General features: G+C 43.3%; 1 protein-coding gene across 1 annotated transcript; it reads right to left on the bottom strand.

Annotated features, from left to right (window-relative positions):
• Positions 1-961: 961 nt before the first annotated feature.
• CD38 (CD38 molecule) lies at positions 962-26052 on the bottom strand. Its single transcript, XM_072863428.1, has 8 exons — positions 25814-26052; positions 10029-10158; positions 9222-9357; positions 8337-8419; positions 6455-6531; positions 5615-5707; positions 3243-3329; positions 962-1318 (listed from the first exon to the last, which is right to left on the bottom strand). The coding sequence occupies exons 1-8, from the start codon at positions 26050-26052 to the stop codon at positions 1237-1239; spliced, it is 927 nt and encodes a 308-aa protein (XP_072719529.1). The 3' UTR covers positions 962-1236.
• Positions 26053-27039: the final 987 nt, after the last annotated feature.

Here is a 27039-nt window from a genome sequence, read left to right as displayed (position 1 = left end):
TAAAACATACACCGTTATAGCCTTCTGCCTGTGGGATCATGGAAACCTCGACCTGCCTAATGAATTGGCAATTGCTGGTTACGCTGGCACTGCAACACCTAGGAGTGTATCTGCAGCAAAGCCTGCTCTGTTCTCTTAGTGTCAATGGCACTGCACAAAGGCACTACAGCCGAGGCCACAAGCTGGCCTCAGATCTTTATTTTGTTATAAACACTGCAATGAATATGCATATGAGACCGGCAAAATGGAAATCAAAGGAAATCAATGAAACCTGCTGTTTCAGTGTACTATGGCATGTCCATGCCTGTGAATTATACAGTGCAAGGTGTATAATTTCACCTCAGAAACAGAGGTCAGGAGAGACTCCTTATTGTGGCAACCTTTCCATGTTTGTCTCTATTCCAGCGGATGGCCAAGCTGTGGCCTGAGGGACCGTTCATGAAAGTTGGAAGGCTTATCCTTACTGCTATATTAAGAATAAAATGTAATCTGAACTGCAATAGTGTTTTCAGTAGGATTTTAATGGGGTTGTCTGAGTCAGTCTTGCTATTTTCTCTCCCCAGCTACACACTCGACCCGTTCTTACAGATGCTGGCAAACCTCTGAGTGGTTCCTGGTCTCTTCTTGGCTCAGCTCAGCCATTTCCCCACCAGCCACTGACTGTGATGCCCCATTAAAAGGTAAGAACTGCTCTGCCTCTTCCATCGCTTGCTTTACCGGCTCAGAGGTGCCACAGTCCCTGGGAGAAACATGATATACACCATGTGCCACTGGGCAATGGTCCCCTCTGGGGGATGTTGCCCTGGGATGCAGGGAGAGTGTAGCCTGCTCTGGTCATCTCCAGCGGGGAGGGAGCCGAGCGCTGATCGGGGCAAGTTCTGCCTCCGCTGGAAAGTCTCTTTCTTCTCTGTGCAGGGCCCAGGAAATCCCTGCTCTGAGCCTCTGGGCACAAGGGGAGCAGTACAGGAGGGAGCAAACCGGGGCACAGCATCTGCCCTCAACCATTGAACGTGCCCCCGGCCCCTCTGAATTAGTATGTTTGTGTGCGTGTGCGTACAGTAATCACACCTAAAGTATCATCTCCTGCTATTTGGCTGTTAGTATCACAGCAAGGATTTCTGGTTATGGACTCTGTACACACCACGCTACTATTTATCACTCTAAGCTATGTAGCCACATCTTTTCCAGCTTTACACACAAACGACGAAAGTCTTCAGTAGTATGGAGGACTCCGTTTCATGGAGTTGCCGTGGTGTTGGTGCAAAGTCTGCAGTCTGTGTGGTCAGGGTTATGCACACACTGAAGGAGCTGAACTGGCCTGTGATAAGACACAACAACAAACAAACATTTAGTAACCACTTTTCAACTACAACAGAGTAACTCCACAGTTACTAAATGCAACGTGAAAGTCAAAGTGCATGTTACATCTGTGCTTATCAAGTGGATGTCTTTTATTAGGACAATTTTTTTTTAGATCTTGCTGCAGAAAGATAACTTTGGTGTTTATACCGGCTAGGGACAAGAGCAAGTGAGTACGAAATAAAGTAGGGTGTGAACTCAGCATGTCAGCTATGCTGCGATAACAAAAATAATTATGAAAAAGAAGTAAGATCTCTTGCACGGACTACGGAGTTGCTTCCACGTTGGAAGTTCACCATCTTGCTTCCTCGGTGGTAACCCCTACTGCTACAATGTACAGCTGTTCCTAACAATGTCAGATATGATTAGGCTAGATTAGAAGTACAGCCAGTTAATCTATTTTTTGAGTTACTTCTGGAAGACACTGCAGGCATGGACAAAAGCAAGAGAAAATGATCAGCATCAATTGCTACGTGGCATGAAAAGCCAGATGCGCAGCTGATATGGACCCACACGTTCTGTTTGCAATGACTTCAGGGGAGTGGAGCTAACTTCTACGGTCTATCCTGAAGAGTTTTATTGCACATGTAATTGCTTATTTTATTATTCCTCTGTATATAAAATAGTAAAATTAATTGTCTGTGTTGCTCTACACAGTTGTTTATGTGTGTGTTAGTTGAGCTCTGACAAAAAGCCCTACTTGTTATTCTAGCTTAAGAAGCAAGTTGTGAGCCACTGCAATGAGTGTGCCAACAACTCTTCATGATGTGTTACAGGTTTCTCCTTGCGCTGAGCCACAAGGGATCTAAACTACGATGTATTTCCCCTTCCTCCCTGGCCCTTAGCTTCTTTCATCATAGGCTGAAATAATCTGTACCTGCTTACAGGTCCTGGGAGTATTGGTTAAAGGCTGCATTTACCCAAAGAGAAAGCGAGTACACGAGCATCACTATTTTGCAGATTTATGCACCCCACCAGTTTTAATTTTTTCACAACGTACAGAGCACCCATTAATCAGGTTCAGCAATACCTAAACAGGAATATATCGCTCCGCCTTCAGGATTAAAGTCCTATCACCAGATAAGGCATTTGTCTCCTTTGCAGACCAACTTTTCCTTATTTAAAACTAACGTCACAAACTCAGTAGTTTATAGAAATGTTTGTTTACTTTGGAAATGTTCTTATCCGAGTTCTTCACTCTGAAAAGCTGTTCCTGACAGATTATATATGAGTAATATTGAACCTTTGCTGCTTTTCTAATGTCACTAAAGAACACTTTTGCTTTGTGTGAAGGTCTCTGATAAAGGGTCTCAGGCTTTTGTATCTCCTCAGCAGGCAGATAGAGATTTCAGGCAAGTCAGAACTTGGGCTGCTGTTTCCCCGACTCCTGTTTTTCTCTCCTGACAATGGTGAATTATAGTAATTAATAATGTTTATCATGTCTCATTCCTCACTCTCTGGCAAAGCAGCTGGACAGAAAGCAAGCTCAAACTATAGCAAAGGAAGTAAGGACCATCCTTGACACACTGCATTATCTGCATGCAGCAGGGAGGAAAGCTGCCTATTTCATTCCGATTATTGTAGGTAAAAGCGCCGTCAGATGCAAATGTGTTGAAGGAGGCTGGGTTGCTCCTTCCCTGAAGGCAACTGAAGATGCTCAATCAATGGCAAGTGCAGGGCAGAGAGCAAGCCCCAGACCCAGCCAACACGAGGTCTGCAGCGCGAGTGGAAGCCCCCGAGAGGCACACAGCCACATCGAAGGGATGTGATGGCAGTAAGAGGGGAGCCTGCTCTAGCTTGCCGTAAACTTATATTAAGTCAAGAGGGAGATGCAATATTAGTTTTATGTTAGCAAGTTGTCACTAATAGGAGCAGGTAATTACCTGTAATTGTCTTCACAGGTGATCTTAAAGTTTCGGTCTTCTAAGATGCTTTTTAACCTCTTTATGGAATGACCTGAGCAGGATTCACTGGAGAAAAAAGTCTTTCGTCACTTGTGTTCCTTGTGTGTACAAGAAGCTCAGCTAAATTCCACACTATGTCACTTTGCTTTATTTCAGGTAAGATTCTTTAAAAGCTTGTTTGCTAATGTGCTGTAAAGTCCATTGGGTTTGTGGAGTTTGGCTACCATTGGGCCTTTGCTTGTAGAAACTATGTGATGTTCAGCTGTGCACCTTGCACAAGAACTTTGTGCGGGAAGGTATCTGTGGGAAATAACTCAGTTCCATTCACAGTTCAATGTGCTCTAGAACTGCTCCAGAGCTGCTGGTGGCCTCCATCCACAGGAGCACGATATAAGACTCATTCAAATCTGTGGAAGGACAAAGGGATCAAGTCCTCTGTGTGATGAGAAAGGGCCAGTCATGAAAACCAGCAGCTAAGTCCCAGATAGGATGTAAGATAGGAGGAAGCAGTTAGAAAACATGGGAGGAAGCAGGCTATAAGCACCTCCTATCTGTTTGACTCGGGGTGTGGCTGCTGCTACTCTGTTTTGGCAAGGGGCTGTTTCAACCACTTTTCCATTAGTAGGAGCCCTAACTTGTGTATTTCTTTTCCATCCAGCTAATGGTTTTGTGAAGCATGTAGCAATGTCATACCTTTGAGATCTTTATCTCTGTGCTTAATTTGCTTGAAATATCCCAAGGGGCCCCAAAGCTGTAGTGAGAGGATTGATAAATGTCATAGACACAGACAGAGACACTGCAAAAGACTTGTTACCTCAGGATAAAAATCATCTCCTGGTCCAGAGTATAGGACACACATCAGGGCAATAATACAATACTGGGGCAAATCCAGTTCCTAACATATGGCATTAGTGGAAAGCAGAGCCAGCTCTTCTTTGTTCACTAGACTTGCCAGATGTTATCAGTGATTCAACACAGAATACAAATCAGAAGATAAAAGGAATACATATTATTGGAGCTACCCTCCCTCTTTCTCCCTGGAAGTAAGTAGAAAATAAAAAGGAAACTGTTGTGAACTTGGCACAGGAGGAGAATATGTCAAGAAGGCTGGCAGGGCACCAGGTTGTTGAAGCTGTTAAGGAGGAACATGATGGCTTTTCTGATGTTGGGAAATCATGGGAGAAAGGATCAAGTGCCATGTCTGTGGGAACTAATGTACAGATTACTCAATGTCCTTTTCTTCAGCAAACCTCTATGCAATGAGCCAGAAGAGTATGCCTGGCATGCTGACCACAGGATAGATGCATGCCTGTGAGCTGTGATGGATATGTCAGCTTGTGTGACAAAGAGACGCTTCTGGGTGTCTGGGCTAGCGGAGGGGTTGCAACGCTGGAGCTGGTGCTGTGTCAGACAGTGAGGCTGGCTGAGCAAGGGTCTCTGTTGGGTCCACACTCATTCCTGAGTTGCACTGCATCATCACAGCCTGCTTGCTGATCCACAGCATCAAAGCTGCTGCCTCTGTCAAGGGGGGGCCTTAGGAACAGGAGAAACCACGGCAGTGCATTATAACCACGTGAACCACTAACCGGCTCTGAGGATAGGGGTCAAAGGCACTGAGCCTCATGCTCAGTGCTTGAAATGTGCTAGATCTGCAAATGAATCTGATCGGGATGAAAAAGGTCACTCAGAAAGGCTCAGACGTGATTTGAGGTCACTGTTCTGGTATCAGTAATTCCATGGTAAGCATTTAAACTACAGATTTATTATTAAAAATTACAAAATCATTTAGGTTGGAAGGGACTGCTTGAGATCATCTAGTCCAACCAATATCAGCTACAGCAGGTTGCCCAGGACCCAGCTGGGTTTTGAGTATGTCTACAGATGGAGACTCCACAACCTCTCTGGGAAACCTGTTCCAGCATTTGAAATTATTTTATCAAAAATGGTTCTGCTCAGCATAATTATGCTATTCCTGTGGACAAACACATTTTCCAGCTGTTCACCCTTGCAAACACAGCCTGCTCTGCGGCTTCAGTGCTGCACCCATAATAAAGGTCTGTAGAGCTTACTGGGGTTGGAAGGAATTTAAAGATCATGGGACCACTAGAAAGCAAGGAAAATGTCATTGTGTCTTAGCTATAACTGTTCAGCAGTACCTGTGAAAAATACTAAAGAAAACAACAGTACAAATGTTATTCTTTCCAGTAAAGTAAGCAGCTAGGAGAGTGAATGTAGAGCAGGTTCATGAGCAGGTTTAAGACGGTGTCACTGTTAGACAGTCACTCGTCAGAACTGAGCTGCGCCGTCTGCCTTCTACACACTGCTCGTCATTTCGTACCGGCGTGACTTACCTTTGAGGTCCACCGATGTCATGCATAAGCCAGATGTGTACTGCAGAGACTTTATCTGGATTTAGGTTGAAGATCTCAATACTTCCAAAGATGCTTTAAGAGTGGGACATGAAAAAGCAAAACATTCTTAGTTACCTGAGAAAGACGTACAGACTATGTTCCCCAAATACTAGTGCTTATTAGTGCTGCTGTTATTCTCAGTGAAAGAATATTATCTTGCCAATGGATTTTCACAGACTATTTAATTGCCTTATGGTAAAATATTTTCTCCCCATTCTTATTTCACTTTCAGGAGAACTTTTGAAATGGCAGACTGAAACAAGCTGAAGTTTTTCCATCTTTAGTGCCTTTTCTCCTTTTCTCCTAAAGTTCGGTTTATTGGCTATTGATTTGGTTTGGTGCAAAGGAAATGAACATGGCTGTTCCCCAACCAGCACATTCTTCATCTTTCAATATTATTCAAGACTGCAATTCCAGCCAGGTAACCCAAGGAAGCACAGTCTGGAGGGGTAAAATCCAGTCAGCTCCATGAACAGTTAGAAATGTGTCATTCATGTGTAATGAATAAATAAACTGTAATAATAAAGTTACTTTGTGCAGTAAGAGCACAAAGAGCACAAAGAGCGGTGGATATCCCACCCACACACCCTCTGAAGGATTTCAATTAATTACAGTCACTGTATAGAAGGAGTTAAGTGAATCAGCTCTACAACAGCCAATGGTTTAGACCCCTATATGAGTTCACCAAAATCCATTCTGCACTGGGGCTCACTGGCAAAGACACATTCACCAGCACGCAGGCCCCATAGAAACACTGATGGTAGCATGCTGAGTAAATACCTGCTACTTCTGAAAGCTCCAGCTTCTACTGATCCATTGAGCATCACCTGAACCACACCACATGCTGCTTCTGCAAACTGAACAAAACAAATGGACGTTACACTCTGACACTACATGCAGTGCCAGACTCAGGGCTAGTAGACTCAGGGCTAGTAGACTCAGACGTCAGACTCAGGGCTAGTAGAAATTATGGTAACTTCTTTAATGTCATCAGAACTGACTTATACAAGTAGAGGATCTGGCCAATATTTTTGCAGAACATGTCAGTGCAAGAAAAAGCCTCTAAAGACTGTGGCAAAACTGTGATAAAGCTGCATTAGCCAGCTATGAATTGGCAGTCTGAGGTTGCACAGGATTGGTATAGCAACTTTGCTGTCACTGCTGTTTTCAGATTTTATAGGGCTTTCCAGAGCCCCAGCAGCTACAGCTGTCTGATGGGGCTGTAGTAACTGGGAATAATCTTCAGACTGCTTTAACTTAGGCAGTGAGGACGAGCCAGAACAGAGTTACTACTAGTTTAAGGACATGCAAACCATCATGTATTCGTTGCCTTGTGACTCATGCTCTGTGTTCTTTTGTGGCTTGGGACTTTTCTCCCCAGTGGTTTTAGTAAAACTCAGCACCGAGTTTTGTTTGATTTGTTTTTTAAATTACTGGATCATGTAATCACTGCTCTTTTATTCTTTAAAACTCATGTCCAAATATTTAAAGACTACTAGAGTTACAACATAAAGCACCCTCCCTAGATATATAGTCCATTGGTAAGACAAAGAATTTTTAAAAAACTTAACACAGATGACTGTACTTATCAAATCTTCCAAGTCCTCTTACATCTAAACAATGTGGCTCAAACTCAGATCTCGAGAGCTGTGAAGTTGCAGGAAAGTTTAATTATGTGTAACTTTCTAACGTAATAAGCATGAGTTTTAGTAGATCTTAAATTTATTTGGACTAGAAAGCCTGCAGTCGAGCAAGCCTGTCTCTCTATGGTGGTTTGTCCCTCCCAGACTCTGGAACTGAAGGGATTAATGAGAACATAGAAACTGTTTTGAGCTGGGAAAACTTATGTACACTAGTTTATCCACAAAACCTTTTTTTTTATGGTGAGTAGACTTTTTCTTATGTACATGAGAGCTGAAGCATACAAGAATGCTTGTTTTCCACCTGGGCAGTCACCTACTAATAGTCATATCAAGGGTGAAGTCTTGAGAGACATGAAAAATTAAACTGATACAGGAGAGCAGGTTTTTTTTCTGGCAGTTTTTTTTCTGTAAAGCGCTGATTCAACGAAGGCAGGCTAACTGCTTAACTCAGACTAGCAGGGTCTCATTCATGTGATGGGAGTTGGCATGTGCATACGGGTGGGTACATCGTAGGAACCTTGCCAGATACCGCTGTGGGAGGACGTGCTCTTCAGGTTTCTGCTCTGGATGGGCTCTTCAGCTCTTCAAGGGGATTCTCAGATGCTTGGAAAATTTCTGTGCCAATTTGGGCACTGCTCTCAACATTAACATGCTAAAATGTATTTTATTTTAGCAATTTCAGTCCTGTAATTTAATTAAGGTGATGATTATTATTATCGTAAGCATTATTTGCAAAGCTCCAGCTGTCTGCCAAGTGTTGTTCTATACACTGGCACACAGTCTCTGCCCACAAATAAGAATGGCCAAACTACAGTGACATTAAATATTGTACACAAAATATGGGACCTTGGAAATACAAATTTCCAACGCCATGATTTTTAGCACCTGAAGCTAAAGCTCGTGTGAAATTTTACTATTCCATGTTTTAAATCCAGTTTGCAAACTCACATTTTGGCAGTGTCAGGAACTTAATGCCTTGCACCATGCTTGGATGCAGGGAGATTTATTCTAGATCTTACCCTCTTGGATGCCATTTTCCAGAATACAGAGCTAGGGTTGCTCTCACATTCACTTCGTTTTGGACAAGATTCATAGTTGATTCCTGAGAAGAAATACATTTATAGAATAGCTAAGATTAGAATGAATATCATTGCAATGCTTATATGGCTTTGAGAGCTGATTAACAATGGCAAAAAGATTTGCCCCCTGCCAGAGCAAGAAGGCTACATGAGGAAAGGGCTCTAAGAGGAAAAGGAATTTGCATGTGTTGAAAGGCCTTCCTGTTTGCTCACACCCATTTCAGGGAGGCAGCTGCAGACCCTGTATGCAAATAACTCTCAGAAAACTGAGAAGGGAAAAGATGTAGTCCCACATGTGAGAAACTGGTTGGCTCTTGACAAATACTGTCCGATTGCATTGAAAAATTAAACTTTGCTCAACATTTTCAGTAATTCCAGCCCAGTTTAGAGGTTGCTAGCCTTAAGCACCAACCCAGGAGTCATGTGGGCAGCAACAACCCCAGGGTACCTACATGCTGCCCCGCAACTTTGACTGGCCTATGGCCAGGACCTGTTTGAATGGCATTCTTGTTTTGCAGTTTGTCCCATAGAAGCCACAAGAAGGAAGCAAATAATCTAGATAAGAGGGCTAGATGTGACCATTAGTCCAAGCAGCAACTTGGTGTTTTAATAACAGCCAAAGTTGTGTTTTGTAAATTAGCCTGAGAATGAAGTATTATTTGCAGTCTTCCATAACATGCGACAGAAATACAGTTAAGGTTTTAAACTGAAGTACAAGAAAAGAATATGTGAAAAGGGTTGTGTTTAGGTCTAGATATACAAGAGAAAAGAATAATCTGGAATTCCAGTGTTCATATTTGTTTTGCAAAAAATAGGACTTATTACCTGGGGCAGAGGGGTCTCCACACCATGAAACCCTATCAGCCATATAACCCAACAAGGTGTCCTCCAAGGTAAGGAAATTTTGATTGGATTTTGTGTAACGATGAGCGAGGTCACTTGTCTTGCTCCAAAACAGTGACTGTGAAATAAGGTACAATGTCTAATAAGTGATACTTATACTAGAGCTGGCCAGGAAATTTTCCTGGAGAAAATCAAAAAGATTTCATGATAATGAAGGAGTTTTAGTTTTTATTGAAATGCTGCAAGTTCTCCTTAGTGGGTCAGTTCTTATTTCTGCAGCCCACGCTCCCATTTCCAAAATCTTTTTGGGTGGTTATTTTTTGTGGAAATGGATGTGTTCAGCCTGTAAAACATTTTGAAAGAAAGGTTTTGACTGGTTCTCATAGGATATATACCTAATTTGTTGTGTGCTTTTGAACTGCACATGGTAGAGCAGCTTTTTGGAAGCAGTGTTGCTCTAACAGCATGACAGCATGCTCCTTACAGAGAGCCGTACGCTCAGGGAACAGGGACATCTCTGTCACTTCACCAGGATGACCCCGGGACTGAGGTTTGAGGCAAGCCTTACACAGGGATGATTTCCAGTGACAGAGAATGAACAGGGTTACGGGGGTCCAAAGGTGATAACTGCTGGACTCCTGCAGTAAGCGCAAGAGCAAAATATCATCCTCGTCGACCTACACACCCTCCCAATCATTACGGACAAGATCCCATCACTCAGAGCACTGTGCAGACATGCTATCCCACAACGATCTTACTTAAGCAGCCCACCATGAATTGTACTGTTACCTTGTTACAGGGTATAGGATGACTCGCTAACTCCATTAAAGGCTGATAATCTTCTGATGTAATATTACAGGGATTCTTGTAAATGAACGCATGTTTTAATGATTCCCATATTTTTAGGCAATCCTTATCTCTGCCGAAAGATTAAAACATAGTTAATTAGTATTTATGAGTATTTATGGCTGTGAAAGGATCCCCTTCTGTTATGGTCAAACACTATGGATCAGGTTTTAAAAGAGTTCTAACTATGCTCAGGCACCAAGACACATTATCCATTACAACAGCACAGTATCTTCAGCAAATTAAGTATAAACTGAGAAATGAGCCGTTCTAAAACATCTTTCTCTCTCTCCTGCATTTTAAATTATTGATTATTGTAATATCTGAATGTCCTCTATGTTTTTGTCTCTTAAAAAGAGCAGTGCTGATATCACATAACCAGAAGATGAAATTTCTTGCTTATTCGTACCAAATCATGAGAAGCAAATGTAGCAGACTATAGCTTGTACATTTTAAAAGTATGGCTGAAGGATACTGCCTCCTCAGGTACAGTGAGCCAAAAATATGCCCATGTGTCTCCCTGTGGAGTGTTCAACCCGACAGAAATAATATCTATAATTTTATCTAAAACAAAAGCAGGGGTCTGGCTGTTTTGGACCGATATTATTTTCATTTACGCACTGATTTGCAGCTATTGACTTTGCTGGAGCCACAGCTGATTTGCACACTTATAACCAAGATCCAGATCAGGTGCTTGGTCTCCAGTGGGTTTTTTCAGTCTCCTGATCCTCTGCCACGTTACAGGTTCTGGCCCTTTTGCTCTCACTGGAATGAGTCAGAGGAATTCCACTAAATTTACATGGGGAGGAACTGCTTCATGCCACGACACAACCCTATCACCTGAGCCTACACTTGTTTCTTAAGATGCTGTTTCGTCAGCCTAGGAAATAAAGCAGCTCTCTGCTGACAGAGGCAGGGCTCCTTTCGTACTACCAAGAGGAAATCTGTTGCACAGCGCAGGCAAGCAATCCTATCTCTGTACGGAAGTAGTGCCATGCTCCCTTCCTGAGGCTGCAGCATACAACAACGTTTGGGACGGCTCCGGACATTTGCTTTCTTGTACTTGAGGTAACGAATGAAAACTTTGCATTAAGGTAATTCATAATTCTTGTCTGTCTGGTATGTGTTTTCCAGGCTGTCCCCCGTGGGTGGACCACCCTTCCTCTTCACGTTCCCCCAGTTCCAGGCCCATGTGGAAAGCCTGCCCCTCTCCTTACAGCAGTGACAGTAATGCAGGGATTCTGCATCCTTCTCTTCCCTATTTTTATGCAAATTTAAAATGCTGACTGCATTATCCTGCTGTCTGCATGTCTGAATGGAGCTATTCTGACTGTCTTTGACTCATCCACTCTTTCTTCACTGTGTGCAATCATCTCCCAGGGTGTTCCCACCAAAAGCTGTCTGAAGAATGGACTCTGTCTTGTGTGAAGAAACTAATGCCTTCAGAGCACTATAAAAATAGCAATGATCAATTAGTACGTGACAGACACACAGCTGCAGGCTTTCTTACCAGTTGGTACTTGAGCAACATGTAGGATGTGGAATTGATTAGTCTTAAAAATAGTCCTAAAGGGATTAAGAAAAACAGTAGTAATTCATTGAACATTTCCAAACATTTTCAAGTTAATCTTCCCTACAGTTATGTGATCTCTTTCCTACTACTGAACTTGATTATGATTTCTACTGAGTGCCCATTGAGCATTAGAGGGTAAACTGGACTGCAGAGAGTTGAGCTGTTTGTATTACATGGGCAATGTCTAAACTGCAGGACCCAGAACCACTTGCCAGCTCCTGGCCGTTTCCTCGCTGTCTGGACATGAACTCTGTTCCTTCCCTTCCTAAGCCTCACAGAAAATAAACATCGCACAAAGAGGCGACGAGACTCTGTCTGTCTGGGTCCAGAAGAAAGCGACAGCACCTGACAGCACTACGAACCAGAAGGAATGCCTCTATCAGACACACGACAGGGGCTTGGGCCAGTATCATACCAGGAAGGACCAGGCAATCCATGGCAAGATGTCCATGCCCTTCCTTCCCTTCTGCCTTTATTTATGCAGTAACAAATCTAACTTAGCATTATATATGATATTGGTTATTGGGAGGTCATACCACTAAGGTGGTTACTACAGCAGGATTCCACGCCCCACCTTCTTCCAGTCCTCCTCTGTGAAGGGTCTGTGGTGGATATGTCCTCATCTCTCACTCTTGGGGCTGGCAAGTGCATTACGGTGCAGAGCTCCATCTGGGCTGCAGATACCCCGCAGCCTGACCTGGCTGATTTAAAATGAGCTTGGGTATTGCCACTGTACAGTGATGTCTGAAATGCGGACAAAGCCTGGGCACAGGGACAAGGCAGGTCAGCCCGGAGGGTCTCTGGCCGTATGGCCAACCGGGGCAGTTCTGGCCACGTGCTGAATTTCATTTCTTTCCATGCCAGTCTGTTACAGGGGCAGCCCCAGCTGTGTTAGGGACCACGCCTCTTGTTTATATGAACCAAATTTACCTCCAGGGAAGTGAAGACTAATAACAATGATGATTTTTTTACTGGGCTATTGTCTTTTATCTGGGAACCTAAATGCACCTTCAGTCACAGCCACTGTAGAAATAAGAAGCCAAACTGCAGATGCTCTAGGGAGCACTGTCACTGCTTTGCTCTTGCACTGTCATATCAGGGAGTATTCACATGTTTTACTTAGCAGAATTTAACTTGGGTGTATTAAATTTTGTCCTGGAGGAGCCTATCTCTGGCTGCAAACTGTGTAAGTAACCCACAGAGACCATCCTCCCAGCTTTGGTACTTCATTTAGGGGTTGGGAAGTTGTAAATACCTCTCCCTGTCACACAGGATTCCAACATGACCACACTGAATCAGCTGAAAGAGAGGGCTCCTGCTGATTAGGGGGTGACATTACAGAATAGCCAGCTGTCCCCTTTGCTTTGCACAGTCAACAGTATCGTAAAGACAATTTGTAGGGCTTGGCTGTAAGCACTGGTACATCTCACGGACATTTATATGGCTCACGCTTTCTAATCTGTCAAATGGTCAGGTCAAATGTCCTCCTGGCAGGACTTTATTTTTTTTAAGCTACTTCTGAAATCTGTTATATGTAACAGTGTTAACAGCCACAGGTGACAGCTAGTTACCTGGTCATTTATTCTTTCATATTGCAAATTTTTTAAGCTTGGTCTCAGAAGACAAGGCATTTTTCAAGGAATCATAAGAAAAACCTGGTTTTTTATTTCCAAAGCAGAAAGGTAAGTGATAGACACAGTACAAAGCATTTCTGCTGCTGGACTCAAGTCATGGCCATAAGAACCATGAAGCAACAACCATCCAGGTGATTCACGATCCTGCCGAGACAGCTTGCTGAGTCACAGATTCAAAGCATCAGTTTTCTAGCATTTTAAGACACTAAGCTCAGCACTTGATGATGTGCATGGATGTCACTCATATCTGAGAGAAGAGTAGTTATCCACAGTCCTGGCAGAGCTGAGCAAAACTATATGTTTAACATCATACAAGTGGTAGGGCACAGCCTTCAAATGGAGGAAGCTCTTCTACAGCTGGTAGTCAGTGTGGTACTTTTAGTTTTACCACAAAGAAAATGATAAGGCATGAAGACGGGCTTTTATAGAAACTAGGGGTTATCAAGCATTGGAACAGGCTGCCCAGTGAAGTGGTTGAGTCGCCATTCCTGGAAGTATTTAAAAGAAGTTTGGATGAGGTGCTTAGGGACATGGTATAGTGGTGGTCTTGGTAGTGTTAGGTTTACGGTGGGACTCGATGATCTTAAAGGTCTTTTCCAACCTATACAAGTCTGTGATTCTGTGATTCTGTAGGCAATATCAGCATTGTTTTAGAAATCAAAATAATACAGCTTTTCAACGTAAAAAAATACATACAAAAGCTAAACAGTATTTCATTTTTGCTGTCCTCACCTATCATCATGAATATCTTTACAACTGAATAAAAATATTTCATTAATTTGCCATTGGAAAGCTATTTCTCTGATATGAAATACAGGTTTTGTCACACATCTCAAAGAGATTACCAGTCACATAGAACTGTGATTTTGGTTGATATATGAAAAAATAAGCAGTGAGAAGACTTTAGGACTTGATAGCCCCAGCTCCAGGAACATACATCACTCTTTCCAGCCTCGCTGTTGAGGCAGACACTATTAATAAAGTTTCACCTGTCCCTTTTTCCTACACAGCAAGAAAATATTTGTCTGGTGTGCAGCGTTTAACTCACACGGACACAGGTAAGGGCAGAGACCTGCTGTAGCTCTGGGCCTCCTGAAAACAATATGAGAAGTTTGCTGGCACTTGGTATGCTACAAATTTCAGCAAGAACAGTTTCAGGTTGAAACAAGCACATCTGCCCTGCCAAAAAATGCCTGAGAAACGAACTGTCCTCTTAAGGCTGCTCCCAACTTCTCATTGGGAAGTTCTCAGTCACAGAATGGGCTTATTTCTTTTTCTTTCTTGGTTTACAAAGGAAAGGAATGGTGCAAAAGAGATCACCAGTCTACCAGTTAATTAAATTTATCTAATTCAGATACAGGAGTCCATGGTGAATACGCTTACGTACCACACTGCTGTGGGGCTCGTGTGCTCTCCTTCTCTGGTTTTTGTTCGTGTGCTTTCGGTTGCATATTAATTCTGCATCGTATCTGCAAATATCATATCTTTATGCATAATGGATTTCTTCCTTTGAGGCTAACTTTGTTTATGCTGAAATATTTAAGGCCTTTTATTCTGCTACAGAATCTGAAATATTTAATCCCAATTCAGTGATATGTAAAATAAATATACTCTAATTTTATGTTTAATTTTTTAAAACTTTTTTCTATGAATGGAGTTTGGAAATGCTGGTAAATGTGACGTAATAACTAACAGACTTAGGAGGAACACTGTGAAACCTGCTGTAAACTCAAGAACTGAACCTGCAACCCTTTCTCTGGAAAGTGAGGATAGCAGAACTTGCCTTATGGAGACAGAGACTATATCCTGAACTCAGCAGAGCATTGAATAAGGGCTGGATACAAATAACCATTAAAACTACATTTCCTTATTAAATCCCAATGTTATATATACTGCAAAGCATATCCTGCATTTGTCCTTACATTTGGGTAGAAGTTGCATTTTCCAATGAATTTGAGTATTTCTATCCATTTACCTTTTATATGAATATCACATTAATCTATCAAACGGAAGCTGGGGCCAAGAATATTTCCATTAGCAGCTATCCTTGCAGCCAAACTTTAATCCGCATATTAGAAAAATGGACAGCTTCTGCATCATTATCTCTTGCATATCAGTACACTGGTCTGACTAACCTTGAAAGAGTATCTTTTCGCCTAAAGGAATGGGATGGCATTGAACTACTTGGGAAATCACTATTAATATAGATTTTTTGCCTTTAATTTGTAATTTTATTTTTTTTTCTTTAACTGGACATGACGGAGCAAGTTCATCCCCAATTGAAATAAATTTAATTGGTATAATATCAAGGATAAATTTCATCCCTGCTGATTTCAGTTACACCATGAACAATGTCTTGCTTTCAGTTTAGCGCTGGACTGACATTGGATGCTAAAAACATCTTAAGAAGGGCAGTGTTTCTTTGGGCTGTGTTGCCTCTAGTTTTTTACTCAAAAATTTGAGAGACATGCTTCAAGTATGGGGCCCATTTTAAATTTACAAGTGAAAAATTACTTCCAGGCTTTGTTCTGGAGAACTCAGTCAACTCTGCCCATATTGTTCAAATCACTCTACCAGGCAGAGACACTTCCCTGGTGAGACATGGCCTCCCCTGCAATCAATAGCAGTTTTTCCAAGGTCCTGAGTTTTCTGTCTAAAACACGACAATGTCTTCAGGCCACACTGAGATTTTGATTGTGGCTCTGCGGTGAGGCTCTGAAGTTCGAGCTGGAAACAGTTCCCTGAGCCCTGTATGTAACTGGCCTCTGCAGGGATCAAACCTCACCAGCAGTTGCAATTTGTAGAAGAAAATCCTTCTCTTTTGCTACCACTGTTAGCCAAAACAGTAATGCAGATGTGCACCTAAGCGCTCAGAAACCCGGCTCTTTACGAAGTCAGTGAGAAGTTTGTGGTTATAACAAAGCTCCTTACAGGCATAAGACCAATTCACACTCTGCTCGGAGTCTAAGGCATCGTCTTCACCTGTAAAAGCCCAGACGTTTCAGAAGAATGAACACCAAAGGATCTAAATGGTGTAGCAATATTTCTGCATCTAACAGACCCATCTTCACCTGTGTGTCAGTTTTTCTGCCTCTTTCAGGTAAACTGTGATGGCTGTAGACAGCGGTGCAATTTATACATCCATATTCAATTTGTTTTTTCATGTGAACTTATGAGTAGCTCCGTCTTTCTGTTGTCAAAAATTATGCAATGAACAATAACCTTTATGCCTGTGTTGAGAGGAAAGCCCTCCGCAACCCAGAATCCTTTTGCTACCTTTTTTGCCCTAAATATTTCTGGTTTTTCTTCTGCTGTCCCTTCCCTTCTTCCAGCCTCGCCGTCTCTCACTGCTGCTTTGGAGTAGCTTTTTTGAAGCCGCTGCCAAGCCCAGCCAAGGCAGCTGCGGTTGGACTTCTCTGCAGTCAACTGGAGCAGCGGGTGCGAGGAGCTGACGGCCAGGAGAACACTGCGGTCAGGCGGGAGAAGGGACTGCCCCGGGGCAGCGGCCGAGGGCAGCCCCGAAGGTATGCAGTTCTTCCTGCCGGCTGATGGCCCGACCCATCTCCAGACCACTGAGTCAGAAAATGGGTGCGTGCATACAACGGATCAGCTTTGTTCCTATTATTCTAGCACCTAAAATCTCCCATCAGGTATCTTTGTGCTAAAAATCAGACAAATGTGCATTAAGAGAGGTCAGCCAATATGCTGTCATTGTTGAGGATTTGAGGAGACTACTGGCTGCTGCTTTTAGCATTAGGATAATAGAGAGGGGAAAAATTACCAAGGGAAAGGATGTGAAGGAAAAAAATCATGGAAGACCTATCAATCTCAACAGCTTCAATGAGCACTAGCCTCTCACTACCCACTTAGTTTAATTATTGCAAAGTGTCTGCCACCATAATATTTATGGTAACTGACTTTTTTCCAATATGAGAATGATATGCTTGATTTTTTTGGCAGCTTGATTTTATAAGTATTGCTCTCTGTTAATTAAATAGTTCAAAAGCCAGTAAAGAAAGCAGTAGAGGAACTGACTGGGGATAGAGACAGAGATCCAAAACTCTGTCTCAGAGAAAGATGACTTCTGGAAACGTTGCCTGTAGGCAGAGCAATTAAATTCCCCACGGCAGAGGTGGGGAGTCTGGAGGTCTGGAAAAAGAAGTACAAGGTGAGATTTCCACTGGGCGCACCTCACATATGTTTGTGTATGAGGAATGACCTGGAACAAATAATAGCTCCTCATTACACTGGTCCTTCACCTTTGGCAGGAATGAGAAGGTTTTAAGGGCAGGAGTACTTGTGGCTTTGGTTTATAGCTCCTAGAGTATTTTATGTGAGTTGGGAACCAGTGCTCCAGGACAACACTAAGCCTTATCACCCTTCCGGGAAGGGTTGAGCCAAGAGGTCGCAGCTATAAACCAGTGAAGAGTTCATCTACATAAGCAGAATTTTTGCTGGCTGGATTTCAGCTTTGCTGGGTGAAAAAACAAGCTGTTTAAGCAGATGGTGTTTTCAGCGATGCTCTGTAAGTGGGACGCAGTCTCTAGAAGGGCAGAAGCCTCACCTGGATTGCATTTTGACAGAGGGTCATAGTTGTTCTACAGTTTAAGCTTCCAAGTGAGGGCCATGTCATCAACAGATATAGAGGGAACAAATTTAAGCCAGCATCTTACCCCTTGATTAGAAAGTGTATTTGTAGTAGTTTTATTTTTAATATTAAACTTGGAAAAACAATTCTATAAGAATGATCTAAAAAAAAGTATGTTATAGCAGGGAAACACTCAATGGCTTAATGCAGCTGTAGATTTTTTTTCCCGTAACACGAATTTGCAGTATATTGGGGTTTTTTATAGAACTAAAACTGCTGGGATGTGGCATAAATGCAGTAAGTCAGGAGAAGTCCCTGCTTCAAGGGTGGCATGTGTCAGCAGGACAAGGACAAGGGAACAGATCAGCAATTTAGGACGCCTGTGAGTGAGTGAGCTCCTTGCTAATACCTTATTTTGGTGTCATCTCCTGGGAAGACAGACTGCATCTTTAGCATCTGTTTTTACCCTTGGACACTTGAGGGAGATCTTCATTTGACCCTAGGGGAAAAAGGATCTATTCCTCCTATCCCTATGGATAAGCAAAGTTATTTTTCCCCACAGGGCTGTGAGGTGTTAAACAGTTCTCGAGTTTTAACCATACCTTAGCAATGACAGCTGAACGATATCACCTCTGAGCACAGCTGTTTCACTGACATCTCTACAGATGTTACAGGAGAACTGAAGCAGGGAGAGGTGGGAGGGACCAGGATTCCCCCTTTCAGCAACAACAAGCTCCCAGATTGGCTCATCCAAACATTTAATAATTTCACTCCTAGGGTGGGGCTATAACTTAGACAGCCACCAGCCATTGCTCTGTATAGCCAATTCTATAAAATCAACAAACACGAGAGAAGGCAAAGAACAGGCAGCTAACTGACTGCGCATGGCTAAATAGCTGCATAAAGTTGCAGTAGAAAACTAAGTTGAACAGTATTTCATCAACAAATACTTCTGATTAATGTGCAGAAGGCCAGTACAGACAGAATGATATTCTCTCTGGTATCTGGGATTAAAACCAAAGGAGACTTTCACTGCAAGGAGATTTTAATATATGACTGTGGGGTAATCGTGATGCAGTATGTGTAGGCTAACCCAAATGTGAAAAATTATCTGAAATCCTACAGAATCTTGCAGTAAGAACCATTAAATATCTAACCACTGTTAAATAAATGTAAGAAGTTTGAGTATATGAGAAATATATATTCATTTAATAACAATTTTTACATGATTATAACTCAATATAGACAACAGACAGATAAGTTGACGTATGGCTGCCAAAGTGAGAGAGAAATTCAGATCTCAACAGCATTTCTGTACCTCAGAAGTACATTGATGTTGGCCATGGAGAAAAGACAACGTATCTTTTGACATCTCCCCCTTAAATTTGCAGGACACTCTCAGACTTTGGGTTGCTGTTGTCAGTGGTGTTACAGCCTGAGAGGGTAAATTTTCCGCGCAGAACTGTATGGCCTTTGTATGAGCTTTGCACAGAATTGGATGGCCTTTCACAGTCTAGCATTGATGTTTATACCCAGAAAAGCAGAAATAAATATGTTGGCAATTAATTATCTCAAGAACAAATAAATGATAGCTACCCACTGCCATATGAACTTGCCTCTTGCTAAAGAGAAAATTAATTCTTTCTAAGGAACTTCCTCTAGAAAGAGATGACAATAAAACCCAAATGGAGCCCTATCTTACAGCCCAGAATAGTTATGGAAACTAGCCTTAAACAGCATGAGGACTCATTTGAAGGACCAATTGTAGAACCAGTAGCCCTACCTCTAAATCCTAAAGCACTAATAACTGTCCATTTCTGCCTACTAAATGCTATGTTACAGTTCCCCATTAAAGCTCATTACAGCATATTTCAATGGAAGTGTACCTTTAAGTAAGACTCAAACAATTGTTAACGTTTATAATTATTATATCTTAGTTACCAAGAAATTATAAGAACAAAGTCACTCATATACAAGTTAGGGGAAAACAATTGTAAAAGAAGACCTTGTTAGAAACATTGAAGGACAGAAGAAATGAAAAACAGTTATGCACGTTTCATATAGCAAAGGCTAACACAGAAAAGGTATTAAAGTCACCACACTGGCACATGAAATAGGGAGGGTAATATTAAAAGTGTACACTGAAGCATTGTAACAAATGTTCTGACTTGGGGATTTTAATAAGCAGTGTGTTATTATGATGATACAGTGCCCATCTTAATACTGAGCGACAAACCAAAGTAGCAGCAGATATCAACACCACTGCCATTACAGATGAGCCAAAATGTTTCTGCATCACTGTTTGTCCTCGTTACCCAGTGGGCTTCTTGCAAGTCTAAAAGCATTTTCTAAGAAGTATAAGAATAGGAAGGCACCTCTGGAGATCATCTAGTCCAACCCCTGGCTCAGAGAAGGTTGCTCAGGATCGTGTCCAGACTGGTTTTAAATATCGCCAAGGATGGAGCCTCCACAAACTGTCCAGGCAACATGTTCCACTCTTTGATCACCCTTACAGTAAAAAAAGGTGTTTTGTCTTATGTTTAAATGGAATTCCCTGTATTTTACTTAGTGCCCATTGCCTCTTGTCCTGCAACTGGATACTACTGAGAAAAGCCTGTCTCTCTCTTCTTTACTCCCCCCATCAGGTATTTATACACACCGATAAGATCCCCCTGAGCCTCCTCTTCTCCAGGCTGGACAGTCTCAGCTCTCTCAGCCTCCCCCTGTACGTCAGACACTTCAATCATCTTCACGGTCCTTCACTAGACATCCTCCAAATATGTCCCTGACTCCCTTGTACTGGGGAGCCTAGAACTGGACCCAGCACTCCAGATGTGTCTTGCCAGTGCTGAGCAGAGGGGAAGGATCACCTCCCTCCACCTGCTGCCAACACTCCTCCTCATGCAGCCCAAGACACCACTGGCTTTTGCCGCAAGGGCATATTGGTGACTCATGTCCAGCTTGTCCACCAGGACCCCATGTCCTTTCCCACAGACAGTGCAAATAAAGCCATTTGTTTGCTCCGGAACCAAAAGAGATGGTGTAAAAATGGTAACAATTCAATTTTTTTAGAAAGCATATTTTTAAAAATAAATAAAAGCTAAATCCTTTGCAGTTTGGTGTATATTAAATTGAGAAGCTTTAGAAGTCTGCAGTGCACTCTAATAGGGTGCTAATGCATTACGATTAGGTAGCAACACTGTACTCTTCAGAAGACTGTGATTCAGTAAAGGTTTCTTTTATGTAAAGCATATTTTCTTAATGAAAAAACAAATCTCAGGGAAGTTTCAGTATAATGTCATGGTTAATATACAATAACGCTAACATTTTTGTGACACTGAATCAAATCATGGCTGTTGTTTAGTGCCATGCTTGATGTGAAAGTGTTAACAATCAGCAAACAAATACAAGGAAATTAAATTAAAAATGCCTAGCAAAGCATCAAGGCAAAATGCAAAACTAAGCCTACAACAAAACCTAGATTTCCTTCTGGACGAAATTATGCTGCAAGTGCAATAGTATCTCACACAAAATCATGTTCCATATGTTCTTTTTGACAAAATGTATCTCCATCTCCACAGGCTGCAAAGGAATGGAAAGGCAAAATGCATTCATGATCATGCAGTCAGAAGACAAAGCTCTCCTGGAGGTGCACCAACTTTTACTAAATTTAATGGAACTATAGACTGTTAAAATTTGTTATAACAGGAATTTGCCACTAACTATAAAAAAAAAACATTCGTTGATCCAATTGTATTTAAGGGGGAAATATATCTTGTGCGTCCACACAACACTGCATGAAAAACGTATTGAAGTTCTACACTTTGCATCTTCATCACCAGGTTTTTGCACTGCTTAGTCAGACACAGTAGGATTGCTGGGCCTGGAGAGTCACATATGTTACTGAAGTGGCTCCCTGTCTGCGTCCTTGGTGTTCTCTCACCGGCAGAGGTTAGACAATAAATAAGCTGGTTTGACTTCAGCCATTTTTAAATAGTAGGTCCTTGCAAGCTTTGCTTAGCTTAGGTGAATCGGAGACGGAGAAGTGACTGCAGATCTGGGGGGGGGGTACTCATTATCTGGGAATGAAAAAAAAATCTCTTGAGCTGCAAATGTAAGACGAGTTTATTTCTAGACTGAAAAAGCAGCATCATTTGTTGAGGATCAGTGACGGTGACCTCTGTTTCCTCCCCTCTCCTTCCCCAGGTCACAAACTGCCGATCGTATCTGACCTCAGCCTGCCAATTCAAATATGGTGAAGAGGAAAACTAAACCGGTTAACTTCGTGTCAACAGGTTTCAGGCTACATCTGTTACTACCTGTTCTCCCCCAGCAGGCATCAAGGTGCAAAACCATCATAAACAACATCCTCCGTGCGATGGGTAAGCGATCAGCTCACCACAACTGGTCTTGACCAGCACTGACCTTCTGAAGGAGCTGGCACTGACCTGGCCCTGCACAAGCCAGGTGCTTGTGCGCAGCTCTGCGTGCCCCCTCCCGCTTCTCGCCTTTGATTACAGCAGGGCTAAACTCTTGTAAACGTACATTTGTATCGCACGAGACCTGGAGTCTGAGAACTGGGTTTTGTTAGCCACAAGAGGGAGTCCGTATTACTGGGAAAGAGGAGATGAGGTAATTTGAGGTCAAATCCTTCCTTCAGACCAAACTGCCTTTGGCCTTTATTCAGACAAAACTACAATACATACCAAGGGCCATGGTTGATGAGTATGGGATTTTTGCAAGATTAGTGAAAGCAGAACTTGCAGCTCTTGTTAATGTTGAAAAAAAAAAAAGACTATTGACCTGTGACAAACTATTGCTTTAGCTCTGTCTTCTGGCAGCAGCCAGTATTTTCCAGGGAAGCCAAAAAGAAATACTGCTCTTTAATGTGTACAGCTAGATGTGCAACTGTGTGTGCAGGGAATGAAAACTCTAAAGCCTGCTGCTACACCGTCCGCACATTTTCCTAAAAATGAGGCTAATATTGCAAATGCATTATTTGAAACATTTGGTATTCCCTGCTTGTTTCTCCTCAACTTTGGCATGATGACAGTTCTACGCAGGAAAACTAACTGAGGAAACTGTATGCGTACAAGTGAAAAGAGTCATCCAGCCAGCAGCAGAAATAAAACCAAGGATTGTATTGCATGCAGGCAGTTAAACAAAATTATTACCAGCAGGTGCTGTATACAGTACCTGCGAATTGCTCTTTAGTGAGCGAGTTCAATACAGTGCCTGAATGTTTCGATGATTTTGGAGAATAAGCGAATCAACAGGATAAAATCTGATTGCACAAGGTGCTTACAAAACTCGACTGCAGACAGCTGCAGTGTTTCCAGTGGCCTCATTGGGCTTGGGTTCAGCTCACAGTTTGTACTGGAAAAGACAAAAGCGTGACCAGAGTGTGCCGACTGCGTACGGTGTCCGGGGCTCCAGTAAGACGAAGGAGAGTGCAAGGAGGTATCCTCTAGGCTTAAAGCAGCTGTGATAGTGAAGCTGTACATTAGCACGTCTGTGGCCTTCTCACAGGATTTATAGCATACAGTTGCAAAAGCGGAGCTAAATGGGCGCTGTAGATTTGTGGCCCCTTGTTAAATCCATCTGTGATATCTAGAAACGTTATAAAGTCCATATTCGTATGTCAACAATCCCCCTTTTTTCCAAAACCAGCCAGCTATTCCAATTTGAAATATGGCACTCCAAAACGTAGTAAATAGTCACACTAACTACTGAAGTAGAACAGATTGCTATTTAAAAAAAAATGGAAATATTGTCAAAGATGGAACTTAGTGGCTCTGATATAAAAAAGTAAAAATATGAGGAAATGTCCATGAGTTTACTAAAAGCAGAGCTTTTTAAACAAATGCACGTGTTGGTAAGATTAAAAGGGCAAGAACAAACTATGGACAAATTTATGAGGAAATTAGAAGATTTCCAACCAAGGCAGTGAGGTTCCCATGGTGGGAGTAGTGGCAACAATAGTCCTAACTGAGTATAGGATACAGCTTGCTCAGCTCACAAGCCTGCCCGAGTTTCTACAGTTCCCTGTTCCTACTCCTTTTCTTTGATTAAATGCACCAAAGATCTCACGCGATGCAAGATCCAAGGCCTACACTAATGATGAAAGAGCGCAGGATGAAAGATACGGGGCTCTCTGATGTGTCCTAAAGGCACGCGCTTTATTATCAGAAAGTGCCGGTGACAGAAGGGGTTGGTTACACGACAAAGCGCACTGAGCTCAGCAGATCAGAAACGAGGACTCTCAGGTTGGATTCCCAGAAAAGCATCTACGTTTAATTCTTGTAAATGCCTTGTAAAATCAACCTTTTTAGAAAGGTTATAATCATGGGTTTGTGATTTTTTAAAAAGTGTCCTTGAAAGAATTACTCAAACAAATTATTTCCAGGTCAGATTCAGACTGTGTTGTGAATGAAAACATACGTGACATTGGCTGGAAACTTAGCCACACAAAAGTGGTTTTTACTTTTTCAGCACCCCAATTTGAATGAAACAAGCAAAAGCAATAAAGGCTACTAGGCTTCAAAACAATTTCAGATTTAAATATTGAGTGTATACTTCTTTAATAACTTAATGTGTGCTTTTAGAAACATGTACGTGATTTTGCAAAAGCTTCGGAAGCTTTTAAATTTTATTTGTAAGAGGAAACCCCCTTCCCTTCACTAAACCCACTTACGTGTTTAATGTAAAGCATGCACTTAAATCTCTGCATGCTCAGGCCATGATTTTCCATGTGCCCATTTCCTTCAAATGCTGCAAATCAGCTTTTTCATACAGCACTGGACATCCAAGGCCAAGAGAAGTCCAAATGCAAGCAAACTATGTACAGCTTTGTTTTATCAGCTCAATCTCATGAAAACAAGAGGTGGCAATTGTCTTTTTGAAGACCAGACCACGATGGTTCTGTCACCTGGCCGAGGTGCAGGGCAGCCCCACAGCGCTCACAGCCCAGGGTGGTGAAAATGTCTGCCAGAGGCTTACTGAGGACACAAAATAGAGGGGCTGGTGCCACAGAAGTGACGGCTGGGTCCCTGCTGAGAGGCCCTGGCTGCCCTGGATCCCGTCCTGAGGGGCTGGGTGTCCCCGGGAGGACCCAGGCCCTCCTTATTTCATACTCTGCCTTTCCCTGCGGTGAAAGGGATCATAAAATCAGTTCTCAGCCCTACTACGCTACTGCAGACCCAGGCCCAGGGAAACTCTTCTGCAGCAGAGGAGCGGTGGGCTGCTCCTGCTCGGGGTGTTACCGCACTACCTGCTGCGACGCGCTGAGCAGAGACCAGCACTGGGTGAAGGTTTTGCCTGGGACCGCTGTGCTGGCACTGGGATCCGTCTGTACTTCTCCGTGCAAGCTGTCTGTGCGCACCACGAAGTCCTACCCACACGCTGAAAACATGTTTTGGATGACCCCAAGCTATTTCTCAACGCTTTCCTAACATCTCTGTCCATCCCGTAAATCTGTGCTGAACCTTCTCCTTTTCCTCCCTCCTGCGTAGTTTTGGCTACATGAATGCAGCGTCACATGTTACAGGATTTGTGGCAGATTGGCTTTATAGCGAATTGCCTTCACCTCCACGTACTCAAACCTGTTAGAATCCAACTTTTATTTTAGCCGGCTTTAAGGAAGTTACAAAATGCATTTATGATGGAGTTTTGACCTAGGATTAGTATTACTTACACTGGTTCTGCAGGTAGTTTCCCTAAAAAGCCAGCACTCGGGCACCGACAGGTGCTGGCCGGGTGTGCACCTTTTGCTGCAAAACAGAGCTCTTGCTCCCCTCGTTTCCCTCTGCCACCGCAGGCCGGGCCGAGGGGCACGGCCGGGCGGGGGGAGCGCCAGCTCCCTTCTCTTCTCTTCTCTTCTCTTCTCTTCGCCTCCCTTCTCCTGGCTGGACGCACAGCCGAGACCGCTACTCACCCCAGCTGAGGGTACCGCGCCATCACGTAGCTGTAGCATCTTCCCAGGATGACTTCTTGCAGATTCCTAGTGGTCCCTCTGTCCTTCCACTTCAGCATTTTGGGACTGACCTCTTGCTTCCCGTGCGTCAGGACAGAGGCCAGCACGACGGCGAGGACGAGGGCGGCCAGCAGGACCGCGATCCCCACCAGAAGGACGGTGCGCTGCCGCGTCCGGGCAGAGCCCTGCTGCCAAGGCATCCTGCGGGGCTGGCTGAGGAGCGGCGGCAGCTGCTCTCCCAGCCGGCGCAAAGAGTAAACAGCCGTCTAGCGTGACACGGCGCGCCTGCCCCCCGCCCGGGCTCGGCCCCGCCGCGGCCGGGAGGCCGGGCCGACCCCCCGCCCGCCCGCCCCGCTGTCACCGGCTGCCCCTGGGCTGCCCGCAGGCCGCTGCCCGCAGGCCGCGGCCCGGCGCCGCGGGGCAGAGCCGGGGAGAGCGCGGGTGGGCCGGGCAGCTCGTCCCCAACGGGAGGCCGCTGCCCGCCGCCCCCTTCCCAGCCGGCTCGGGCCAATTCCGTCACTTTTAAAGCCAAACGATGGCTTTCCGGGGCTCCGGACGTGGAGACGAGCGCCTGGCTGTTGTTCGCCTTTCGTTTCTCACCTTGCCGTGACCTCCCCGAGTTCAGCTTTGCGAAGTTACCAGCGATAACTCACAGAAGCGAATCTCAGGAAACTACTCGTAAAACTCCCGAAGCCTTTGTTCCAGTAACGATCCCATTGCAGCGACATGCTCCAGCTAATGTGTGAGTAAAAGCCGAATTCAGGTGACCCCAGCCTGTTTTCTCTAAATTAATGTGTTTCTAAATGATAGGTGTTGAATCCGACTTTACCGAAGGCAATTATGAACTTTGCACTAGTCATAAAAATATAGTTCATCAACGCGCAATGGGGTATTTTGTTTCTCTCCCTTGCAGATAGGCTTGCATTAGTTGTCACATGAATTTCTAAAACTAGTGTGTAAATTGTGGGCGTTTGAGGCTGTGTGAAATCATTTAACGAAGCATTAAGTGTTCTCTGGAAGAGGGAAGTTAGTTCATTATTGACCTCTCCAAAGAGGGTGATTCTACTTCCGTAGTCAAAAGCCAACATAAAATAAGACTCAAAATCTAAACAAAAGAAGCTGTGCAATGTCAGAATAATGTTAACTATAAATTATTCATAAATTGTTCAGAATCGCTTACCAAGCAC

The sequence above is a fragment of the Ciconia boyciana genome, chromosome 5, assembly GCF_034638445.1.
Source record: "Ciconia boyciana chromosome 5, ASM3463844v1, whole genome shotgun sequence".
In the NCBI taxonomy this organism is placed as follows: Eukaryota; Metazoa; Chordata; class Aves; order Ciconiiformes; family Ciconiidae; genus Ciconia; species Ciconia boyciana.
This window is presented reverse-complemented; position numbering and strand designations above follow the sequence as displayed.